Source organism: Agelaius phoeniceus, chromosome 2 (genome assembly GCF_051311805.1).
Source record: "Agelaius phoeniceus isolate bAgePho1 chromosome 2, bAgePho1.hap1, whole genome shotgun sequence".
Classification (NCBI taxonomy): Eukaryota; Metazoa; Chordata; class Aves; order Passeriformes; family Icteridae; genus Agelaius; species Agelaius phoeniceus.
In genome coordinates, this window is record NC_135266.1 from 106,598,874 (window position 1) to 106,622,921 (window position 24,048).

At 38.2% G+C, this 24,048-nt stretch overlaps 1 protein-coding gene and 1 long non-coding RNA gene across 7 annotated transcripts in view; one reads left to right on the top strand and one right to left on the bottom strand.

Annotated features, from left to right (window-relative positions):
- Positions 1 to 1,501: 1,501 nt before the first annotated feature.
- The window catches only part of LOC129134979 (uncharacterized), a 279,312-nt gene continuing 256,765 nt past the window's right edge, over positions 1,502 to 24,048 (bottom strand). For 2 of the 5 annotated variants that reach the window (XR_013181070.1, XR_013181066.1), the window contains one exon: positions 4,440 to 4,458. Coding sequence is in view for 1 of the 5 variants with exons in the window: in XM_077174500.1 (XP_077030615.1) it covers positions 4,433 to 4,458 (26 nt within the window). In the remaining 4 variants the exon portion in view is untranslated. The other 3 variants (XR_013181071.1, XR_013181069.1, XM_077174500.1) reach the window with 3 other exon arrangements.
- LOC143693408 (uncharacterized) overlaps positions 9,262 to 24,048 on the top strand; it is a 44,650-nt gene continuing 29,863 nt past the window's right edge. Inside the window, exons 1-2 of one of the 2 annotated variants that reach the window (XR_013181072.1) lie at positions 9,262 to 9,546; positions 18,635 to 18,760. This is a non-coding gene — a long non-coding RNA (uncharacterized LOC143693408). The remainder of the gene's footprint in view (positions 9,547 to 18,634; positions 18,761 to 24,048) is intronic. The other variant, XR_013181073.1, reaches the window with a different exon arrangement.

The window sequence follows — 24,048 nt, forward strand, 5'->3', positions numbered from 1 at the left end:
AATACTATACAAAGGTGCTAAAGACTTTCAGGTTAATGAAAAGAATTGATCAAAACACCCCAGCTTGAGCTATGAGCTTTTTTTTCCTTTTTTCCTTTTTTTTTTTTTTGCATTGTTTGGGTGAAACATGAAATGGTATATTGCTGAAACTTAAAATGCCTCAAAAATGAAGCTCCAGAAAATTGTTGCATCTCCCATGAAGACTAAAAATTAAAGTAGACAATTATCATAATAATAACTCAATTGTACATGGCAAACAAAAGAGAAGCTAATACTTCCCTCTATTTTTTTGACTGATGTTTTGTTGGTCTATAGCTAAACAGCACTTTAAGTTGACAGTAAATTAGCAAACAATATGAGCGAGGAAAAGAGAAAAAAAAAATCATGTGGGGGTTAAGATGTTTATGTAAAACAGTGATTTTCCTTTTTAAAATTAAAACGTACAAATAAGCTGGTGTCAGAGCCTAGGTGATCCTTCATTTCCACCGCATTGAGCAGGCTCCCATCAGCAGCAGACAGCCACTAATATATGCGTCTGGCTCAGTCTGCTCCACCAACTAGCAACCCATCGAATTGTTAATATCAGTCCTTTTTTGTATGCACCACACATCTTTTTCACTCTCTCTCTCTCTCTCTCTTCCTCCCCCTTTGCAAGAGCTTGTGTTTTTGTTTTTTTGTTTTTGTTGTAGCACAAGCTGATTACTCTGAAATCACTTATTAAAGAGCATTTAAATGCCTTTTGCAGTGAAACAACATCAAGTTGTATAGAAATATATTATTCCTATATATAGAAATGTATCAAAATTCTGCACATATATCTAAGCATAGCTTACTGAAGATTATGCTTTCTATTTATTTGTGCTAATAGAGACAGCTTTCATATTCTGTCACTGGGTAAATGGGACTGCCTCCTGCATGGTCTCTGTAGGCGTTGTCACGCAGCTCCAGGACACAGAAACACGTTGTTGATCTTGGTGGAAATTCTGCCCGACTGAAGACCCTGCTTCTTCCTCCCCTCCATCCACCTCTGCCCTACCTGTGCACCTGAGGTTGGGCTGGCTGTGCTGAGACTGGGGAAGAAGAGGGAGCAGGCAAAGAGGCAGGCAGTGCACCAACTTTCCCATCACTAAGGCAAGGGGCAGCAGTGAGTATGATGGGCAGAGTGGAGCCACTGGAGTCATCCCAGTTCAAGCAGGAATGCAGAGGCAGGACTGCGTATTCACGACTTTTGCTGGAGCACCAAATACGCCAGGCAGGGGTGTATAATGATTCATTTTCTTCTCACTCTCAATGCAGGGCAGAGCACAGTTGAAATCTTCAGACTGACAGAGACAAAACGTTTCACACCACAGTTTCACCTTCATTGTACATACAGTGTTAAACGCAAAATTAATGCAGAGGGCTGAATGTGAGCTATCTTCATTCAAGAAAATTTTGCTGATCGAAAAATAAATGCAATGACAATCTTTGATATGCATAAATGGGTGCATCTTACAGCTGATTAAATCTATAAGGACTTTTATTTCAATAAACACTATGTGTAATTTAAATTATATATTGACATGTATATAGCAACACACAGTATAGTTTTATCTCATTATACAGCTCAAATGAACAGAATACGTGTTCACCTGATCAGTATCTTAAATAACCTGTTTTCAGTATTGAAAACTGCTACAGAATATGTGTAAATTCCTAACAAAGTGCTTCACGAGTGTAGCACCTAGCTGGGTGCATTTGTCTTTCCTATACACATTCAAATCTACTTTTCCAATATTTCCTAAGCAGAAATCAATGTTGAATATCACATCTGTGTTAAAAAGGTTAGCTCTGTATCTGAATATTTGCAAGTAACTCTTTTGGGTGTTCTTAGCATGTGGGATTGACAGTTTACGAAGAAAAGAATTACATATTTACAGGAACTGTATCATCATTGTAATTGCTAAGGCAATATTTTTTATGACTATTTAAAGACTAATTATATCTTGAGCAACTTGAAAACTATGTACTGAGTATAGTTTCTGTCTCTTAAGAAAACAAGACAAGAAGAAAAAGTATTATACTAACAGATAAGAACAATTTATTTTAACAATAGTGTTGATGCTTACAATAAAACACAATTCCTCCCACACAAGTGGAAAAAATATACTGTAGCCAAAATACCACTTTTGAAATGAACAAATAGTTTAGATGCCTGATCTGTGTGAAGCCTTTGTTTCAGTGAAGTCTGATGTATCAACAAAGTCCTTCAGCATCTTGGTTAGACACAGGAAACAGAGAAAAATGACTCAGAACTAACTCACCTATAAAATATTAAGAAATACAAATCAGATGACGTGTTTTAGATCAGATGTTTGAGACAAATAAGCAGTGTAGAATAACTCATGTGCTTGTGAATCTCCTTATGCAAAGCCAGTGAAGAACTTAACACATGAGGGACAAGCTACAGCTCACACTGGTTATTTTCAGAGGGATAAAAAAATATAAGAAGTGATGGAGAAGTTACAAGTTGAGTCGGGTGCTTAGAGTATTGTGGGTTTGCTTTAAATTGAACAGGTACAAGAAATATGTTTCTGAGTGCAAAGGGACGTTAATGCTGTGTTATGATTTTTAAACCCATATTCTCTTTCAGATTAAAATGTAAATTAAATGAGAGAATATTTTAAATGACATATTGTGTTCTCACTTGGACAAAGAAAAAGGATGGCAACTAAGTACAAAATACTCTTTGTTCGATGTTACAGGAAAAGCTAAGCAACAGTTTTCCTGTAGACTGAAATCATTATTCAAACAATAGAATGAATGTTTTCTAGGCCTCAAACATCAGTGTTTATGTTTTATGTTTTAAAAGTCAATTGATGCTTGAACAGTAAAGATGAATATATTCTTTTTGGTAATTATTTATCAGAATTGTCCACAATAACAATAATAATAATAATAATAGTATTAATATTATGGTTGGAAGTCTATTATATATTTTAGTATCTGTTTTGAGTGGGAGTTTTGTTGTTTTTGTTGTTTGGAGGGAGTTTTTTTTTTTTTGTGCAAACTAACATTCATGTTAAATTATAATTCTAAATGTTACATGACATCCAGTCCAGTTTTCTAAACATATAAATATGTACAATGAGTAACAGTCGTTTGGATTTTTTTCTTTTCTTTTTTTTTTAGGAACAGTTCTGATGCTTAACATTTAAAATAGGTATATTTTCCTTTTTACCCTTCCAGCCAAGGAAAGCTCCTGTGGTTCTCTAAATTCTGCAGAGAAACAAACACAGTCCAAAGCTGCTGGTTCCCCTCCGCCTAGGTCCCAAGAGCCTGACTTGTGATTGTTGCTAAAAAACCTCACAAGTTAGGGTCTCAGGGACTAGGAAAAGTCCGATATGGTCCAGAAGAATTCGTCTTCCAATAAACTGAATTGTTTAGTAGTCATAATCGCTGTCACCAAAACTTTCACTGCTATTGTTAAATAGAAAAAAAACCCCAAACCCAAAAGAAACCCTAAAACAAATGTCCCGTCCCCCCACCAAATCAACACCACCTCCTTCCCCCCAAATAAACAAACCACAGTTTCAAGTAGGGGGCAGAAAAGATCAAATAAGCAGGCAAGACGCATACATACATTCGAACAATGTATCAGCTGATCGAACAGACTTTTCTGAGAGTATGGTCCTTAACTTTTGAAAAGAAAGAACAAAGAACACAGGATAAAAATCTTCACTGCCTTGTCTCACAAGTAGCTATGTTACTATAATGCATCAGAGGGAAGCGTCTACAAATGGGTTAAAATCTGCTTCCAGCAGATTTGTACAGTAACAATTTTATTCTATTTCCTTAATGCCTGAAAGAAGGATTAAATGCTTGTTAAGGGGATTCTAATTGAAATATTTCCCCGGTATACTTTTAGTCCTGCTGTTCAGGTGGGCCCTGGGTTACAGAGTACTTTAAACCCATTCACGATGCAAGGATAACCTTTGGGCGTGTATTCACTTTTTGCCTCTTCCCCACGTTCACCATTTAATCCTTCTACAGACTGCTAGAAAAAGCTTCTTCCTTTCCAATGGCAAAACTAGCCTTCACTCCACAAGCTGCAGAAAACATTGACATGCAGAGATTGTTGTCACTTGAACCAGATTACTCAAAGCACACATAACTTTTAAATACTGTCGATACAGTAAGAAGAATTGCTCGGATTTCCCAAATAATTTTGTTCTGAAGCCGAACACTTTTAATGGCACGACCACAATCCTGAATTGCTTTTGCATTCATTCTCCTCCGATCTTTAGCCTTGTTTGCAGAATGAAAAAGAAAATTTCTACTTTAGGGACAGGATCCATCGTGGCTTTTTTTTTTTCCTCCATCAGATCCCAGAGCAAAAGAAACAGCAGCCATAAAGGTCCTAGCCACTGGAGCAGAATCTGGCATAGAAAACTCAGAGCTCTTCGGGAAGCCGTTCAGCTTTAAAAAGGAAAAAAAAAAGAGAAGGGGGAGAAGAATTAGAATCTCTGCTGGTCGAACAGGTGAACCATCCATTTACAAGAAAGCTGTACAGAGTGCTCTGCCGAAGAAAAGATTTGCCAGTGCCCCCCACCCCCACCCCTGCCCTTCACCCTCCCTTCCAGACTGATACTTCAGATTTCAGAACATTTTGGATTATTTACAATATTATTTCAGCTGATGATATAATGCAACATTATACAAGAGCCGTTCCTTTGTCACTGTGCACCATTCAATCAGTTATGCCTCAGACACAAAATAGTTAAATGAAACAAAAAAAAATATATATAGACATATATGAGAGAGATATATATGTATAGCAGTCCCTAGATTTCATTCAATTTCTTTTTTTAAAGCTGATCATGATTTAACAAACAATTTTGACCACAGCTTTCAAATCAATAATTAGAATGAAAAATCTCTCCCCTCTATAAATATGACATTAACATAATTATACCACCCCCATCGCATAGACCCATCCTCTTTAGGGAATACATCTGATGCTCTGAAGATGGAAATCAGTCAGATTTTAGTTGCTCTCGAACGTACCTTTGCTTCTCACTGACTGACTGGCTTTACCTTCCATGCACACACACACACACACACACACACGCACGGTCACAGCACACACACTCTCACACACACACACACACACATGCGCACACTCACACACACACACACGCTCAGAAAGGCACGGCAAAGCAGCGGATGCTGACTCAGAGCAGTTGTGTGTGGAGGGGGTGGTATCGGCTGGTATTTTCACTGCACTCATCATTAACATTAACTCACTCTCTAGCATCCACCCTCTCTCAGACCTGCTGGACTGCAGCATTTGCATGACGCTGTCACTCTAGCCCTTGTGGGTCAGATGTTAGAAGAAAAAAAAACAAAAAACAAAAAAACCTCAAGGCTCTCATAAGGAATGCCTTCATTTCTTCCAAAAGGTCCCTCTTCTTATTTTTCCACCTTTCTACTTCCTCTGTTGCTGTGTCTCAGTTGTTTGACATCTTTCCGGAAGAAAATGTCTTGAGCTGCAATAAGCCAGTAGTCAGTCGGTCCTCCCCTCACCTCACACTCCTATTCCCACCCCCTTTTTTTCCTAATCAATAAGACAGATCTCCAAATGCAGTTGTGAAAACAGGCTCTGACACACAGACTTTCATCCTCGATCCTCTGCCTCAGGAATAGCAGGCAACCCAGGCTCACACGTGATGTAGAGAGAAATAATGCCAGTAATTCTTGAACAGTCTTAGGAGTTTATTCTACGCCTTCTTCATTTTTTCCTCTGCTCGAATAAATACCAGTGGGAAGGACACACTAGCTGTCAAAAGCTACAAGGATCCACTTCTTCAGAAAATAATGAACATTAAAAGACTAATATTAATCTTCCTCAAAATTAATGCTATCTTCCTCCCCCCTTCATTGTACTCTTTATAAGTAGGAATTGTCTCATAGCCAAAACCCTGCCAGGGTCTGAATCACCATTCACTGTGCTGAAATCGTGAGTTTCTGGGCTTCAATTGGCATTTAACTGGACTAAGCAATTTTTTTCCTCTTTTTCTTTTCTTTTATTTTAGACTTAGTTAGAATAAAATAAAAAAATAGAAGCTGCCTGTATCAAAGGGAGCACTGCAAGAGAACAATGGCAATACACCCGCACCACCACACTGAGTACTGAAAATGCATGTTTGAGCCCCACTTGTGTATTTTTCTGTATGATATTTGCTCCGTTTTGGTAGAGAAGTCTGAACATACACATACACACCGAATACACACACACAGAAACTGAAGACACGTATAGAAAATATACAACACAAAACAAAGCACAAAGGCTGATAACTGAAACACAGGCACAAGTTGTCTGACAGGCTATAAAAATCCACAGAGCATAATCATTGTGTGCATTTTTACCTTGTTCCTTTGTTCTTAAGGCAAGGGACTTTAATGGCTTACGGTGTTGACAGTCTTTCAGCTTTTCCCTTTTTTACGCCAACAGTATTTGGGAATTACTTTTCCAGACAGTACCACACCACTGTGATTCGCGGTATAGAAATTATTTACCAGAGGGGGGGGACAGGTGATACGCAATTCACCAGCCAATTCTCTGAGCTGCCTGGTGCTGTGGAAGCCCTCGGCGTAGCCGGGCGGGCAGGTCCCAGGATGCAGCGCTGCAGTCCCGGCTCAGGTAGCCTTTTGGCAACCTTATGGAAGCAGCAGCCAACGGGAAGGGCATCCGCTTGCAGGGAAGGTCCAAAAGAAAATAGCACACAGCCCCAAAGTAAAGGAAGGAAGCCAAAACGCCAGGTACACGCCCTAAGCCCAGCTAGTGCGCGCTTGGGACCAGTCATGGTGATGGTGATTGATTTCTTAGGAAAAGGATGGAGGAAAGTAGACAATTAGGAAACAGTTAAGTTTGTAATCTCGGAGAAAGGGAGAGACGGAGACAGACACACACCCACATACAGAGAGCGAGAGAAGAACGCCAAGCATGAGACAACAAAAACAAGACCAAAATCAGATTTGGGAAACTGAAAAAATACAGGATTACAGCATTCAGCTTAGCAGTTACTGAGGTATATGAAAAAAAAAAAATTACCACATGCACAGCATGGCTTAAAATACTTATTGCCATCAACAGTCTGTGACGGATGCCGGCTTCTTACTGCTATACGTACATTAGATTGGTCATCGCCTCTTAATCTCCTTTTGCTCAGACCCATCCATTTTTTGCTGCTCCAGCATCTGTGCCCTTTTTGCTTTTTTTCTGTATAGTTACCCACAATACCCTGGATAAATTAATGTCATGACCTCACTATGGCTATCAGAAAGAAAAAAAAAAGTCTACTATTTTAATAATTGAACGTGCACGTACAGCAAACTGCCTACTGATAGCCCAGCTTTGTGGACTGCCTCCAAAAGCAGCCTTTGCTAGCTCTGCGAATCAGAGACAACAGATGCAAATACTGGCCACAGAGCCCCGGCTCTCTGCCTTGCCTTTTTTTTTTTAAAAACCCACCCTTTTCAGTCTGTGCCACTTCATTTTCCCTGTGCCTCTTCCCTCAATGGTTAAAAACATTAGCCTGATGAAATTAGAGGCTTCTGAATAAAAGGATGAAGATGAGTGAAAATTATAAATGGTTGCAGATTCTGGAAATTTATATCCAGACGGTGAGTAGGGAAGAGTACCCAGGTTCAAGTGCTGAGCCTCACTCGGGAGCACCTCTGGGGCCAATGGGACTGCAGACTAGATTAAATCAATAGTCGTCTGAAACGAGATGTCGTAATCAATCAGCTCAATTACCACTGTCATGGATCTGGGCTTAAGGTCTTTCCTGATTCCACTCTTCTAATCATTAACCCTTATACATCCTCATAATAGGAACTCACGCTTGCTCTGCTGCCCTACCTTCAGACCAACAAAGTTTAGCTTAGCATTTTCTCCACTTTTTTCCTTTCCCTATTTAAATAATATCAGAGTGGGTCAGCAAGAAATGTTTTAAATCCAAATATGGCGAGATTAGATGCACTCCTTTAAGTATACCTATTATATATGTGCTGCTGTGCACTTATATATTATTATTATGCCTCCGGGAGTGGCTGGGTGGATCAAAGACTGCTGTTTAATTAACATTCAACTCAGCTGTTTCCTTGGAGATTAAAAATAGAAGACTAGTTGAATTAAACTGAAGCTGTTCACTCCTTTCACTAATCCAATATTACAGAACCCTCCTCCCCTCAACCTAGTTAGAAACAACTCATTTCTGGTTAATCAGCCACCAGGAAAATCCATTTTCAGTTTGAAGGTAAGTGTGAAAAAGTTGGAAAGACAGTTTTGTGTGCATGTCTGAATTTCACAGAATTGCCCATCATTTACATTTTGCATCCACAGTACAGTAAATCCTCATGCAATGCAAGGAGAAAAGAACCATCAGGCTTGACTATGAGCAGAACCACTTTAAATTCTTGCCTGTAATTATTATTTACTGTATGAAGATTAAATGTCAACCATTAAACTTTTTTTTTTTTATTCCTGTGCAGGAAAAGATCTAAGAGCTTTTCATTAAAATGCTACAGCAGTTCTCACATATCTGTTTCTGATTTTGTTAGGAGGAAAGAAAGAATACAGGTAGCGGTTATCCAGAATTCAGGTCTCTTAAGTCTGATTTCTTCCATTAGACTTAAATAATAGTCAAGAAAGAAAACACTGGTACATTTACACTTACATCACTGCCTGTACACACTGCCTCTGCTTCCAAGCAGAACCACACCTTTTTTAACCATAGATCTGCTTCTCATCTGGACAGACAGCATGCCCAGCCCCACTCCAGGCAGCACTGAGAATACTAAATAGCAGAATTAGCTGTGGTAATGGTATTTTGGAGGGGAATTTGTGCTCCTGGAGATGCTAGCAGTGGGTCTGGGACAGGGGCAGCAAACACAGATCTCACGGCAAAGGCAGAGGCCGAGGTCGGGGGTCTGTCTGGGCAGGGCTCCATGCTGTCCAAACCAGGTTATAATTGGAGATCTACTGCTGGATTTAATGACCCGCTGTTTTCATTAGTAGAAATATAAAAAATTGGTCTCAAAAATGATTCAGCTGCTAGCATAGGTGCTTTTTAACAGGCTTATACCTCAGCCAGGAACAGCTTGGTTGCAGTCACTGACCCCTCACAGATGGAAAAAAAATGACCTCAGCTTTGCCTCTTTTCTGGGAAAGCTGTAGCTGGCAGGGGGATGAGAAACAAAAAGAACCTTAATTTTGTCCTTTAGTCATGCTAAATGAATGCACTGCACCAGACACCACCTTAAACTGGCTGAAGGGCACTGCTCAGTTTTGCAGGCAGCAGCTCAGACTGTGAGCATCATCCACAAGGGGACAGCATCCACATCCACACTGGAAAGATGCAGTTTGTGTCTGTGTGGAACAGAAAGGGGAGCAGCCATTGCTGAAAGCACCCAAAAAAAATTAAATAAAAAAAAAAAAAGAGAGACAGAAGAAAAAAGAAGACGTCTCCTGGATTATTACTTCTGGACAGAGAGGGAGGAGAGGTGAGACTGGAGATGCATGTCAGATATCAGAACCTGCTCAAATACTGGATCAGCCTTTTGTTTTTTAAACAGTGAGAGTGAGGTGATTTGCAATATTAATGCAAACTTTCTGTGACAGATAAGGATTCTGGAATAACAGATAGTAATGTTAGGGAATGTGGTGAGAAGAATTAGACACCATTGAAGCAAAATCAGAACATATCTAATGGGAAGAGAGAAATGCACTAATATCAAATGTTATTCTGATTTTACAGTTCTCATCTTTGTATCCTCGATGTGCTCGAACTGAGACATAACGCACTCATCCCTTTTCTTTTTCTGGAAGCAAAAGTTTCCTCATCACAGTGCACATGAAAATGACATTTATAAAAAAAAAACATTCTCTTACTGTAGCATTTAAATGACTTAGAAGAGTAACACTGCTCGAATGTGTTTTGCCTCGTTGGAATGATCTACACCATAGCTATGTGTGTTTGTCCCTAACACCTTCTCACCTCACTGATGAACAGCAAGGGGATAAAGACTTCAGAAATTTCCCACAGCTATCTAGTCCCAGATTTGCCATTAAAAAAAATCTACCCTTCTATTTTCTGATTTAGAAATGCTATGTCCAGAATTCATCTTGCAATTTAGTAAAAGTGCCTTTTTAAACTTAACTGTAATTCCTACCTGATCATAAAGTATTGAAAATATATATAGCTTACACAATCTATTACAGAAAGGAAATCACAGAAATAAAATTACAGAGAAACAGCAATATCCTTCTCTTCCTACACAAGCTCCATCTTACTCAAGAAATGTTATTATACCATCTCCTTGCTGACTTGTCAATTTACCTGCCCTTTATTAAAACACAGACATATGACAGCAGAAATTATTGCAGTTTGAATTACTTTTTGTGTGAATTCTATTCAATAGACCTTGATTTTGCCAACGCTTTCAATTAAAAAATGTAGTTGTATGTGAAAACAAACCACTGTGATATGTATACTTTTTTGACCTATGTTTCCTTGAGCTGAGAGAGCATGAAGTAATGAATGAATTAACTTTTCTATTTATGAATACCTTTTATACTTCACTAATTGCTTTGTGTTACTACTTAATACAGGATCAGCACAATGTGAAGAAAGGGAGGGCCCAGTACTAAAATGAAAATCCAACTGTTTAAAACCTGTTTTTCCCTAAACTGCCAGGTCTGCATTTGTAGTCTGTTCAATAAGAAAGATGTAAAGTGCCAAGCACTATTTTAAAAATCCTGCTTCGTAAATTTTCCAGTATGACATTTTTACTGTTCTCTGACCTGTAGATATACCTGCACACACGCACACAAACACATATAATTGATAAAAACACAATATTAGATAGAATTAGCACACAAAAATATGCTGTCTATTCCCAGAAGTCACCCCTCCATGCTGGTTACACTATTGTTGCAATCACCAATGGGCCTGATCCTGAAATAGGGCAATACAAGTCCCTTTATTCAGGTGGATAATATTTCTGAAATTACTTAAACAATTTCTCTGAGCACTGACTCTGAGGTGTGTATTTGCCACATAAAAGTCCAAGTTTGTAAAAAAAAAAATTAAGGGTATTTGGTACATGCTGCAAACACTACGAGAATGTACAGAATTCTGCTGTAGGACAAAACATTCCTGTTTTCTTAACAATGCAATCTGAAGATAAACATTTGTGAGAAACATTCAGACACAACATTTCTACAGTGTTGTTTTTAGAGGTTTCAAAAGCAGTCTGGAGAAAAGAAAAGCATTCTAAGAAGAAAATACAAAATAGGTTCAATGCCTGCAAAACCGAGAATATTTTAAATTTTCTAGACAGTGAAGGTTAAAGCTATCCTGCATTCTCATAGTTCTCTCTCTCCTTTCAATCAATCTCATTGATTTTTTTTAAAGGTCAGAGGCTATACCTTCATTGATCAAAGAAACAGCCTGACACAGCGAAAGAGTCTGCCAATTCCAGACAGATCAATCACACCTTTGTCTGCTTTTGATACATTATGGTTATTTATTCTGCATCACCACGACTTTCTGTCGCATGGCTCCTAATGTAATAATGCTGCTCGGGGACAACAATAAAAGAAAAGGGGGGAGGGGAAATATTCTATTTAAAATATTTTAAGCCTCTCTCTGGTATTTCTGAGGGTGGCTTATGATGGAACTTGGCCAACTTGTTTGATTTCATTTTTTGCCTTGGAACTCCTGTTCTGGTATTTAGCTCTTCTTGGTCAGCGCTTTGCAGGATTTTAAAAAGGCGATCTTTTGACAACAATTTGTGCAAACTGTTTTTAAAAAAGTAATTGGATCTTGATAGAATAACAGTTGTGAACTAATCACAACCATAATTTTCCACATTTATGCACCATTTTAGAAATGTTTTAATAAATAGGATGTAACTGATACTTGGCTACAGCTACAGCTTTATGACTAAAAAGAAACTAATGGTCAGCCGAAAATAATTACTCGGAAATATTGCTGAATAAACAGATATAAGTGCTGAAAAGCTCCTGGCTTTGCAAACCATTATGCTGAAAGCCAGCTAAATCTTTAAAAAATTCACTATAAGCTCACTGTCTGCCATCACTGAAAGTTCTGTGCTATTATTTTGCTCTCCATAGCTCCTGAAAGCAACCTTCAAAACTCCTGTTGGTCTAATATCAAAACTTTCGTTCACACTTGGTAGCATATCACTTCACTAGCATTACTAGCAACAGTTTCACTGCTTAAGAAAAATCACTTGTGGGACTTGGGATATTGGTTATAAGTAAAAAGCATTAAAATACACTTTTAAAAGTGAAATTGTATCCTAAGAGAAGCCAGTGGTAACATGCCCAATGACTGCAATGGAGCAGGGACTTCACTGGAAGATGTTAATCTCAACTCCTTCAACCCAAGCCATCTGCAGTAGAAAAGGCAGTTTATGAGGTTTCAAAGGACCCTAATTGTATAAAGATTAAAAAATCCTGACACATTTCTTATCAAAATAGGTAACAAAGCTGTGATGGGCTCCATGCACCACTCAGTCCTCTCAAGCAAAGTGGAACTGTTCAGTAAAATTAAGCATGTAAATCTTTGCAGAATCAGGATATCAGATAATAAGACATAATCACCATAGTTAGAAGCTTAAAATAAGATAAGCAATAATCCAAACACTTGGCATTAGTTTCTGATTTCATTGTGCCTGCTCTGTAAATTATTGTGCACCCAATTTACAATTACATCAGCACTATTATGTAGAGCAAAAGGTAAGTGGTATACAAAGCTGAAATATTAAACCCATTAAAAAGTTATGAGTTTGACAGAGTCCCTACATGTATTTGCATTCATGCCAAGAAGTGCATTTGAAAACCTTTAACGAAAGGAAACTGCCTTCCAGTGATAAACTGCAGTGCCTACAAGACATTGCTAAAATGCTACTGCCACTTTCAAAGGCCAAGAGACCTTAAGAATGGTTGCTGGCTGACAGCATTATACAAAAACATACAGTTTCTTCTGTAAAGAAATAAAGCTGAATGCACAACATTTCAGACAAGTTTTGAATAAGTCTATTTGTCCAGCTTACTTTGCAAAGGCTCTGAAGAAAACAGCACCATAAACACTTTCAGTCCCCACACAAGGGCTAAACAAAGAGTCCTCTTTCTAGCCATTTAATCCAGTAATTTATTTTTTCAACCATCACATAAATCGAAACACAGCTGTAACCAATGACTTGCAGATCCAGTTCCCTGCCAGCTGGATCCTGTTCTGCTGAAGCAGCAAGATTTTTACATTGTTCACTTCTGTACATCTGGAGAAATCATTTAGGTTCAAAGGTGACTAGAAAAGCTCTTTAAATAAACTCAACCAACAGTGAAGAGAGGCCTATGTATCTACAAAAGCTCCACAGAGTTCCATTTTAAAAGTTTTTTCTTTAAATCAGTGCATAGAGCAGTTTGCTTCTTTAACTAATTTTGATTATGACATTTTAATTGAATTCTAACTCACATATGCATTTGATAAAAAAAAATATTTTGTATTTCCCATGAATTTTCAAACAATGTCAAAAGTGATCAGAGTCAACACTGTGTGCATTTATCACATCAAAAGGATGACCAAACAAATAGTAGTGTAGTGAAAAAAAAATGTACCTCAATTAATGCATCTTAGCTGCTGCCTGAAATGCACCTCCACTTTAAATTAAAAAGAAAACAAACAATAAGAAAGCATATACTGTACTTGGATATGCTGAACCTGAAATCTCTTAGAAGTTAGTCCTTAAAATAGCCTTACTTCAAAAAATCTGCCTCATCCCATACTGCGGGAGTCTGCAGGTTAAATAACAGAAATGTCCCTGACATTTTACACTGCACACAAAAATTGATTACAATGCAGCATTTCTTCCACAAAAGCAATTGCAAAGCAAACCAGCTGAATCTTTCAGAGGAAAATAACAATGAATATTAAAGGCTCATAAAATCTGTATCTTTGATTACTTTTCAGGCAAAACTAGCACTCAAGCACATAGACAATGGAAGGGGTTTGTGCCTAGCCCAGGTCCCACTACCAAAAACATTTATAACACTGAAAGTTCTGATGATAGGTCTTATTTACAAATTCATAAGCACATGCTCTCAATTACAAATTCAACTAAATTTTTTATCTGTCTTTGTGTTTCTGTTGAAAGCAGGTGGGCTAGACACATCCAGAACATGCCCCAGTTGCTCAGGTAAAGATGTAGCTCCTGTCCTGTACATTACTAAAAGGCATTTTAAAATTCAGTTACACTTCACTACTGCAGTTGCTTCTTTTCCTCTTTTAGTACTTACTGTAATAGCTGCTTTGAAACAATGCTGATAAAAGTATCCTTTCTGCTTGCCTCTCTGGCCACATCTCTGCACTTCTTCGTCTCATTGCCAGTTATCTCTCCTCACAGATTAACTGAGAAGCTACCTCACCTTCAGCTCTTGCTTCTCCTTGTCAACTCTTGCCTGCACTCATAATTATAGGAATGCTATCTGTGCTCTGTTGTGAAAATAGGAGCATTTAAAAAAAAAAATAAAGAAGGAAAATATAATGTCTTTAAAAGCCAGATAAACCAGATAAATCACCTGCAGAAGTTAACATGCACAACTCATAACCAGATAATTACCACATCACTCCAGGGCAAACTTCAGAGTATTTAGACATGCATTTCTGTCCACTAACATGTATAGATTCACATAAACATGCTAAAATTAAAAGTATCTAGTTTTCAGTTAATTACCATGTTTCTGGAAAGCTTTCTCACTTCAGTTCCTAATGTGTATTTACCTGTAACTATGGCTGAGTTTTTGCTTGATAACCAAGGTAAGTGTCACAAAAGGAAGTGAACTTTGTCAGAACAGAAGCCATCAGTGCCCAGTGAGTGAGGCTGTGCAGGGCTTGCCATGATCAACTTTGCCAAAATCATCATACCCTTTTAACAGCATAAACCTCATTTGCCACCCATTTCTTTTGTTTCACCAGCAGCAATCCTCTGTAGTTCAGATTCTGTCCTGCCAAAACGATTTTACTCAATAGGCAAATGGAAAATAATTTTCTATCGGGATTTATTATTCAATTCAGACATCATCTATTGTCCATGATGTGACATTGCCTGTTTTCTGCCTGCCTGCCTAGGGTTTCAGGTAAATTAGGTTTGGGTAACTTTAAGTCACAATCTGAAATACACTCTTTGAAGGCCTGTGACAGACTAGGAAAAGTGAAGTAGCCTGGAGGGAGGTGTTACCTTTTTTTCTTAGCTGCCTTTGGCTACTTAAAAGACCTCTCTTAACTCGCTCACATTGCAGTTGGCAGTACAGATGGTATTCTGATTTACCTAGGAATATAACTCCCATGGCAGATCCTAAGGAGGTTTCAATATATATCTGGTTTAAAACCAGATATATAAACCAGCTCTGCTAAAAGAGTCTCCCAAGTGGAAATCCAACTCACCAAACTAGGAAGAACAAATCAGAGATTCTGAGACCCCAAAGGTCAATTTCAGAATGTGCTAAGCCAGATATTCCAACTATCTGCATTTTTGTTTGGCAAATGTTATGGGCACTTCTACCTAAGAGTTTGGATAATTATGCTTGTCTTCTATAAGGCATTTACTTATGTCAATTTAAATTGTGAAGAGTTCTTTATGCAAGTACCTGTACCACTGGGTACTTGCAGCAGGAATGAACAGCTTACAAAGCCTGGAGTGCCAGACTTCACATACATCTCCTGTCTTAAAGACAGAGCTTGTCAATAGGGACTGAATAGGGGGACAGAACCTGCTGCCATTTAAAGATGAGTGATGTTGACAATCACTTTTTTGGCAGACTCCCTCTCCCATGCAAGGCAGCAATTCCCACTTGCCAATTCCCAGTGAGTGTGCAGACCAAGACCTGTAGCATAAATCAGGACATCTGCCTGAAGTGGTGGCCCTTTCTGCTTTCCCTCCCAAGCCAGGTCATTTGTTCCTCCCCCTTCTTTGTGCTGACACTTGCCTCTCACAGCTGCATCCTAAAGCAGATTAGGGAACTGTCCCAAAAAGCAAATCAGAAGAAATACAAGACTAGTTTGCAGGAGGATCAATCCTTCATCTGGCTCATTTAGCAGTCACGTAAACTAAGTGCCAGCACAAAAAGCCAAGGGGAAATGAATGCCACTAGCAAGAGGATGGAGTTCTTCTTTCAGTGGCAACCTGAACCCAGGCAGAATATATGTGGCCTTGCACCTAGTTGGAACCAGGAGCTGTATGAACCTGGGCTTCTCCAAGTCAACTCCTTAGGACACTAAAGGTCCCCATATTCTGACTATGAAGTAGTGTTGCAATCCTCCCTGGCATTTGTGTTGAGCTCTGCAACACAAAAGTAAAAATACTTTCTGATGCAAAGGTATGAGACTGTTTTACAGCCAGAGAGAAATTAGAAGCTACAGCCAGGGATAAAAGACTAGACACTCCAGGAAGTATCATGTAGAAGGGCTGTTCAGGGTGGTCAGAATAGTAAATGAGATATTAGCAACAGTCAAGCAATACATCAAGGCTGTAAATAACTGTGAAATCAAGTATTAACAGTAATCATACAACACGCAGAGGCGGTGCTTAGAGATTCCAATACACTTGAAATGCAAATTACAGTAGAGCTAAGGGTAGTTGTGACAACAGACTTGAGCCAAAAAAATTAGATCTCTAATTTTCAGACACTATGAAGAAATGTATTTGAACTTTGCCAAAACAGGCTGAAATGTACCATATACATATGATTACTTGTACAGTCTTCTCTTGCATATATCTCATTCCACTTACCCTATTTATAACAGTGTTCCCAGTCAATTATTTACAAAGATAAAATGGACAGGCTTAGGGTTTTCATAAAGTCCATTATAGCCATAAAGCATACAGAGAGAATCAATAAATTGTATGCTATCTCCACATAGCATTCAGCATTTTCCTGTCTTTTATTTTAGGGGGGGTTGGGGAGGGGAAGGGGTAAATAATATGCCTATTACTGATGTAGTCAGTTCCCTTTTCACTAGATTTGGATCCACACACCACAAAGCAAACATATGCCTTTTCCTTCACAAATAAAGTGCCATCAGTCACCACACCCGTGTTTGTAAATCTTTTCCAAGATGCTGTGTTCTCACACGTGCAATTTGAGAGCAACAACATAAGATGAAACATATCATTGTGAAACATATCACATCCAGGACTTATGAAAAGGAGGGGGGGGAAAAAAAAAAAAAAGGAGGTGGAATGACACAGCTAGGTTTACGTTGTGCCCTGAATTCCTAAGCAGAACATCTCAGCACAAGGACTGAGCATTTCAGCCCCCAAAGGCCCATGCCTCTCCAGGGATCAGAACATTTGCAAGTGCATGGGGATTCCATGTGACGCAAGCATGTGACAGACTCTGCCTGGGAACCCACCAGCTGGCTGGAAGAGACCAGCAACATGTGCTACCAGGCAGCTTAAAGAATTATTGCACAGACAGAAAATAAAATTCCCACGTCCACGCTCATTTACCTTTAAAATAGCCCCCAAAACATAACTACTTTTGTAATAAAGTAATTTGACCCATAATGTTGGCTCAAAGCATTTAATTTGCATATCCTCAAAAGAATATGTTCTTGAGTATAATCCTAGAGAGATTTAGGTATCAGGGATACAGGTATCTTTTCTATATTTTCTTAATTTTTGATTATTAGGTTGCAATGGCAGCTTGAAAGGCACAGTTTCCCCTGTGAAATCCATCTGTGCAAAGTCTTGCCTTCCCAGGATCCAAAACTGCAGTTTGTGACAGCAACACAAAGACATGGAGCAAATCCTTAACACACCAGTTTTCTCCACAAAAGCTGTGCTACACTTTGAAAACAGATGCTTCCATGCTAGCAGAAGATATGCTGGTAGGATAACCAGCAATAGGAGGAATGTAACTCTCAATCCCTCATGTAACATAAAAAAGGCCATAATGGGTTAAATCCAAGAGCCTTCTCACTCAGCATCCTGTCTTCAACACTGCATATAAATAGATGCCAAAGGTCTTCCTTTGAACCAGACAAGCACAGATGATCCTTCTAACAAAAGACTGTGAGGTGACTATAAGGAAAAGGAACAGGTTTGTATATTATTAAGAGAGACTCCAAGTGAGAAAAATGAAATATCACAGAATTGTGCCGTCATATTTTTTTTTAGGAACTGAAGGGTGGCAGAGGACAGGGAGGGGGTTAACATGCTGTTCTCCAAAACCCACGAAAACTTCCCTGTTCCCAGCCCTTCTCTGTTTTCCGTGGATACCATAACAGGGATTTCAAAGCCTCTTTGCAATTCTTTCATAAAGGTCAAATTCCACACTCTGTTCAACATGAGCAGTGGTAACTGCACTGCCTTTGAACATCAGCTCTCTGGTGCAAGGAATCTCTTGTTACCAAAACGGGAACTGCTTCATACAGTCAGAGCCTGGAGTCTGCTGACTGCAGCTACCCAGATGACAAAGAAGCAAAGCCAACAAAACCCAACAACAACAGCTCACCCAGAGAAATTATGTTTAATAATTTGGGATTTTTTTCTCTCTATCCAGGGGTCCCACAGAATCTATCTTGGGAAGTCTGCAAGAAAAGTTATAAACAAACTCCTAATGACAGGATCGCATATTTCAACTACATCTGGAAAGTTCAGAGAGCCACTTTGAAGATACTGTCTCTAGGTGAGTCTGATAAACATAGTTAAAAGCTCTTGTGCCCTACATGTCATCAGATACATGGCTGACAAGTTTAAAGAGAGCTACTCCACTAATAAAATGGACAGGATGCTAAGTAAATATATGTTACATTTCTGAGGCATAAAAATTCTTCATAAAGCCTTGAGCCAACAATTGAGAGCCTTATAGTCTGAGTTCTTATATATTTCCTTTATTAGACAGAAACATTACACCTCTGGACAAGGTACAGACACCATAAGCATAGTTACTTGAAAAATTAAGTACCAAAATTTTCTGTGTATTTTAGTTAGGTAACTGCAGCCTTCATGGGCTGAAAACAAAAACCTGTAATCTAGCCAAATATCTAAGTCCCCAGATTTATGAAGTGGTTCAATGCAATGCAGAAGTGGCAGGCTGCTTTCCTAAATCCACCTGCAAGTGAAGTGCCATGTGATTTTTTTTCACAGGAAAGTGGCTCTCTTAAGCCTTGATGATATCAGAGTTCTTCAAAAGCAAGATGAAGCACAGCATTTTTTCAGTCTGCCTTTACACGTGCTTCATTCTTAGAATTCAGCAAATAAGTCAACAGGCATTTTCATTGTTCAGTGAGGAGCATCAGAAAGCATGAGGCAAACAATACATGAGGACAGGTTTATAACTTCTACCTCTCCATCAATTCTTACAGATTTCAGTTGTTTAAATTTTTTTCCTTAACTTCTGTCACTACTTTAGCTAGTGAAGTCATAGCAGCAGCTTTTAATTTTAAATACCAGGCATTCACACCTCAATAAATGTGCAGCAAATTACACTACATCAGCACATAGTTTCCCTTTATTCACAGGGAAAACTGGGTCTAAAACTGTCTTAGGACTCATACTCTTGGATTCCCAGATTTTTTGGGCAAAGATGCACCAAAAATATTATATTCATTATTAATCTAATTCATTAATATTTTTCTATCATTTTTGGGAAAAGAAAAATAAATTATATTGCATTCCTTTGAAACCAACATCCATTGAAGGAAAAAACCCAACACAAATGAAACAGTATCAAATGACACTCCCCATTCTTTCACTTGGACTCTTGGTACAATTAATAGTGTTCATGATTGGGAACCCTGGGCTCCTCTCACTCTTAAGTTCCTCTAGATTTTATTCTGTTCTTAAGAGACAAAATTTATTTGACTCATATGAGAATAGGAATTTTCTTTTGATTTGTAAGAGTTTCAAATGTGATGTTGTTAGGTGTGGGAGTGAAATCCACAGAATCAATGTAACATTTCAGCTTATTACCCAAAAGGTTAAAATAAACTTGAGGGAACAATAACATTTCTTTCACAGACCACCTTTTCACTTCAAAATAAATCAAGTAAAGGGATTTCAAGCAAAGAGATCTCAAGTAAAGGGTTTTTCCATATAAACTCAGTGATGTAATTCATTAAGGTCATCTGACTCCTCTGCTTCAGGACTACAGTCAGAATTTACCCAAACTGGCATTGAACAACAAGCTTGCACTACACATTTTTCCTATAGGAATTTTATCCACTGATGTAACCTATATGCAAACAAAGTGTAGGAGACTATTTTCTCATTTACCATTGCAACCAGGGTACAGCCAAAATTAGCCTAAAATGAAATGTACCGGTCAAATTAATTTTTATTAGCTCCTCTCACTCTTGCCATTTCCTATGATCAGAAACACTTTGATAATGTTGAGGGATTTCAGAAAAATAAAAAAGAATATTTAAAAAAAAATTTTGGTTAGGCCAACATAGTCTGGAGAAGAACTGTCAAGAGAGATGCCTTTTTTTAAGCAGACATTTTAAGCATTTGCACAATAGTCTACAATTATTTTTGGGCAATACCTCCACAGAAAAAGTGAAGAGTTTTTCCATAAAGAGTCCTATGCAGAAGTGAGTAGAAATAAGAATTTCCAGTTGTGTAAGGAATTCTTTTTCACATTGAAGCACTACTTCAAGATAATGGCTATCATGTACAAAACTAGCTTACACCAAACAGGAGCAGGGACTAATCCTTCACTGGCTCAGAAAGCAACATGGATCATTTTTAGCTTCGGTTCTTAAGGACTTTCATACAAAAATAAGGAACTCAAAGATTGATATCAGTGGTGGGAATCAATAGAGAGGAGGCATTTCAGAGCATGGCAGGAGTTCAAGGTTTCATCTGCCTTGATAGGGACTGAAAGAAGATCACAACAGCAACATCCCAGTGAGAATTCTGCAACCTGCCCTTCCAGAGAATTGAGGTTTTTATGAGAATATGAAAATATTGTAAACTGTAGAAGAGAACAGGAAGTAATTACAGATTAGGGGGACTATTCAATGACAAAAGAATGATGAAACCTTTTGATGTTGAAAAATATTTAGCAATTTAGAGGAATTTTAAAGTATATAAAAGAACATAGACAAAACTACCAGAAAGCAAAAAAGAAGACAAAGAATAGAGTGGTGCATGGATTTGCCTTGGAGTTAAGGGTAACTGTGAAAAGACTTCAATTAATTTCTTTGATCTGGGATTTTACTGAGATTCTTTGCTGCAATTTTAATATGGAACAACCTGGCAAAATATGAGAGAGCTTTGTAACCATAGGTAAAATATGGACCTATTTCTTTATGCTCTCCATACCTTTTATGGAGAGTAGCTATATGTCTGTTCAAACCAATTTAATAAAAGAGGATAGAGTCATAGCATCAGAAAATCATTTAGATTGTAAAAGGGCTTCACGATCACCAGGTCCAACTGTTAACCCAGCACTGCCAAGGCCACCACCAAACCAAAATGTGTCCCTCAGTGCCACATTTCCACATCTTGTAAATACCTCCAGGAGCAGGGACTCAACCACTTCCCTGGACAGCATCCGGCCTCCTGCCTCTGCCCCTGTGAAATCCTTGGCACCAGAAGTTCCATCAGGGAATGAATCACGGCCACCTTAATGAGCACCTTTTAATGGATTTCTGCAAATCTTCTCTTTTCCAAATATTTTTAAGTGCACCGTTGTTTAACAACTGCACAATGAACTTTTCTCCTTGAAATCTATTTTAATCAGTTCTGTACATAAAACTAAAAAAAAAAAAAAAAGGGGATGCTCATTTTACTTTTTCCTTCCTCTCCTCCCACGTGTTCTGCTTGGAGGTACACTGTGTAAAGATCCCTGCTGTGGGTGTGTGACTGTCCATGGTAACACTGGCACGGTTCTTGTACAACTGTGCAGTTAATTTTTTACAGCATATGAGATTTACTATTACCCTCACCTTTGGACTGCAGAGAGACACATGTAGCCCAGTAAATGCAGAGGGTACAGTCAGGTTAATTACAGGGATAACTCTGCAAACCTTAGCTGTGCTAAGTAATAACTAAAATGTAAGCAAGGAACAAGGACTGTCCTGAGAAATCCCTCAGCTCTTTCAACAGTGGCAAAGGTAGTAAATCTTGCCCCACAGAGGGAACAGTGAGACAGAAGGGCTCAAGTCAGACCTTCACTGACACCTCCCCTCTCTGGATTTCTGAGAAAGAAGAAGAGTCTCTATGAGATGCTCAGCACCCTGTAATAGTTGATACTAGAAGCACTTTTACCTTAGCTTGACTTTACACATCTAAATTGCTTTCTCAAAATTAAGCACCTACAAGTTTGGAACCTTCTTGCATAGACTAGCATTTAGTTACTTATTTAATGAAAAAAATGTGTTATACCTCCATAGATAAAATTTGTGTCTCCTCACTTTTGCCAAATCTTCACTCATTCTACTTTAGAAAGAGGCACAATATATCTATTCAGAAATAGGTTATTTTCTTCCTCTTGTTACTTATTTCTTCTCTATCACAGCAGTCAGAATAAGAGAAGATGTTGCATTATATACTATTGGCAGTACTGGATGTAGTTTATTGCACAGACAGGGTCATATTGCCATTGATTATTGTTTTCTTGTGAGGGGATTCTTTTATTTGGAGAAATTATAAGGGGAAGGGAAAGGCTGATGAAACTTTAACAGAGATCACAGATTTTATTGAGTTGTCCACAATGACTTAATCTCTTTTTCTGGTATTTCTAAATTAATTTAGTACCCAAGAGAGGTCATAAATAGTTCAAATTACTTCTTTCAATGCCTGCTAGCTTTCATACTGTTGAATTTTATTTGACATTGTGTCATCCACTGCTGTAGATCTCAGGGTTCCCTTTTGAAGTTCCCCACATAGTGTGTTTTGGATTTGAGCAACCCAGATAATTGTGACATTTGCAGGTGCTGTCATCTCATTGCCTAACTTTCTTTCCATTATTTCCATGGATTAAATAACAAACATCATAACATGAAGCAGTGGAGCAGCCCACTTAATCTTTCAGTCACAGTGGAGGATGACTATATATTTTTACTCTAGACTTTGTCATCCAGCCATTTTCACTCTATGAGGAGGATTTTCCTCTCCCCCAGTGACTACTTAACTTCCTTAACAGCTGCTCCTGTGGAGAAAATTTTTGAAGTCCAAATATTATGTTGACTGATTCATTTTCCCCTTCTTTGCTAATAATTGGTTTAAAAAAGAAAAGACACAAATAAGAGAGCTAATAGAATAGTGAGGAATTAATATCTTTTCCAAAAAAAGACCTGGTAACTATGATATTAGCATTTCAGCATCTTACTTTAAATAGAGCCTCCTCTAATTCCCAGTCTCTATTTCTTCCTATTGTGCAGAAATGAACTTCACTAGATTAATCTGTAACAGCTTTCTGAAAACTTGTCACAGTACTATTCAATTCTTCAGTAATGAAGAGTCATTACTCCTCATTTGTCGGTAAAGAAACTAAAACGTGGCCACATATAAATAAGAAATCTTTGTAATCTTTATCACATTATTCCAAAAAGTACATTTCTTTAATGTAAGAAGGGACAGGTATTGTCACTTTCACAGACCAGAGAGACTGAGACCTTTTAATTACATTAGCATCCAAATATAACAAGCAAAGTCACTCAAATCAGAATAAAAATCCACACTCCTAAGCACTTTTTATCTTTACGTTTCTGTATTTCTACTATTTTTATAATCTTGAACTGAGAATTTTACAGCTAAACTCTCACTCAAGTGTCAAACATTATCCCCACAGCTGTGGAATTCTTAAAATTTGTATCTGAATCTTGCAGTTTGAGATTACATAGGGTTTTTTACCACATCCTTTAAAGAGTTAAGAGAACAATGCTCACATAAATACTTTAAACATGTAATTCCTAAGGTGCAGAACATACCGTTCACACCTTGTGGCAAGGGGAAGTAAAATGGATT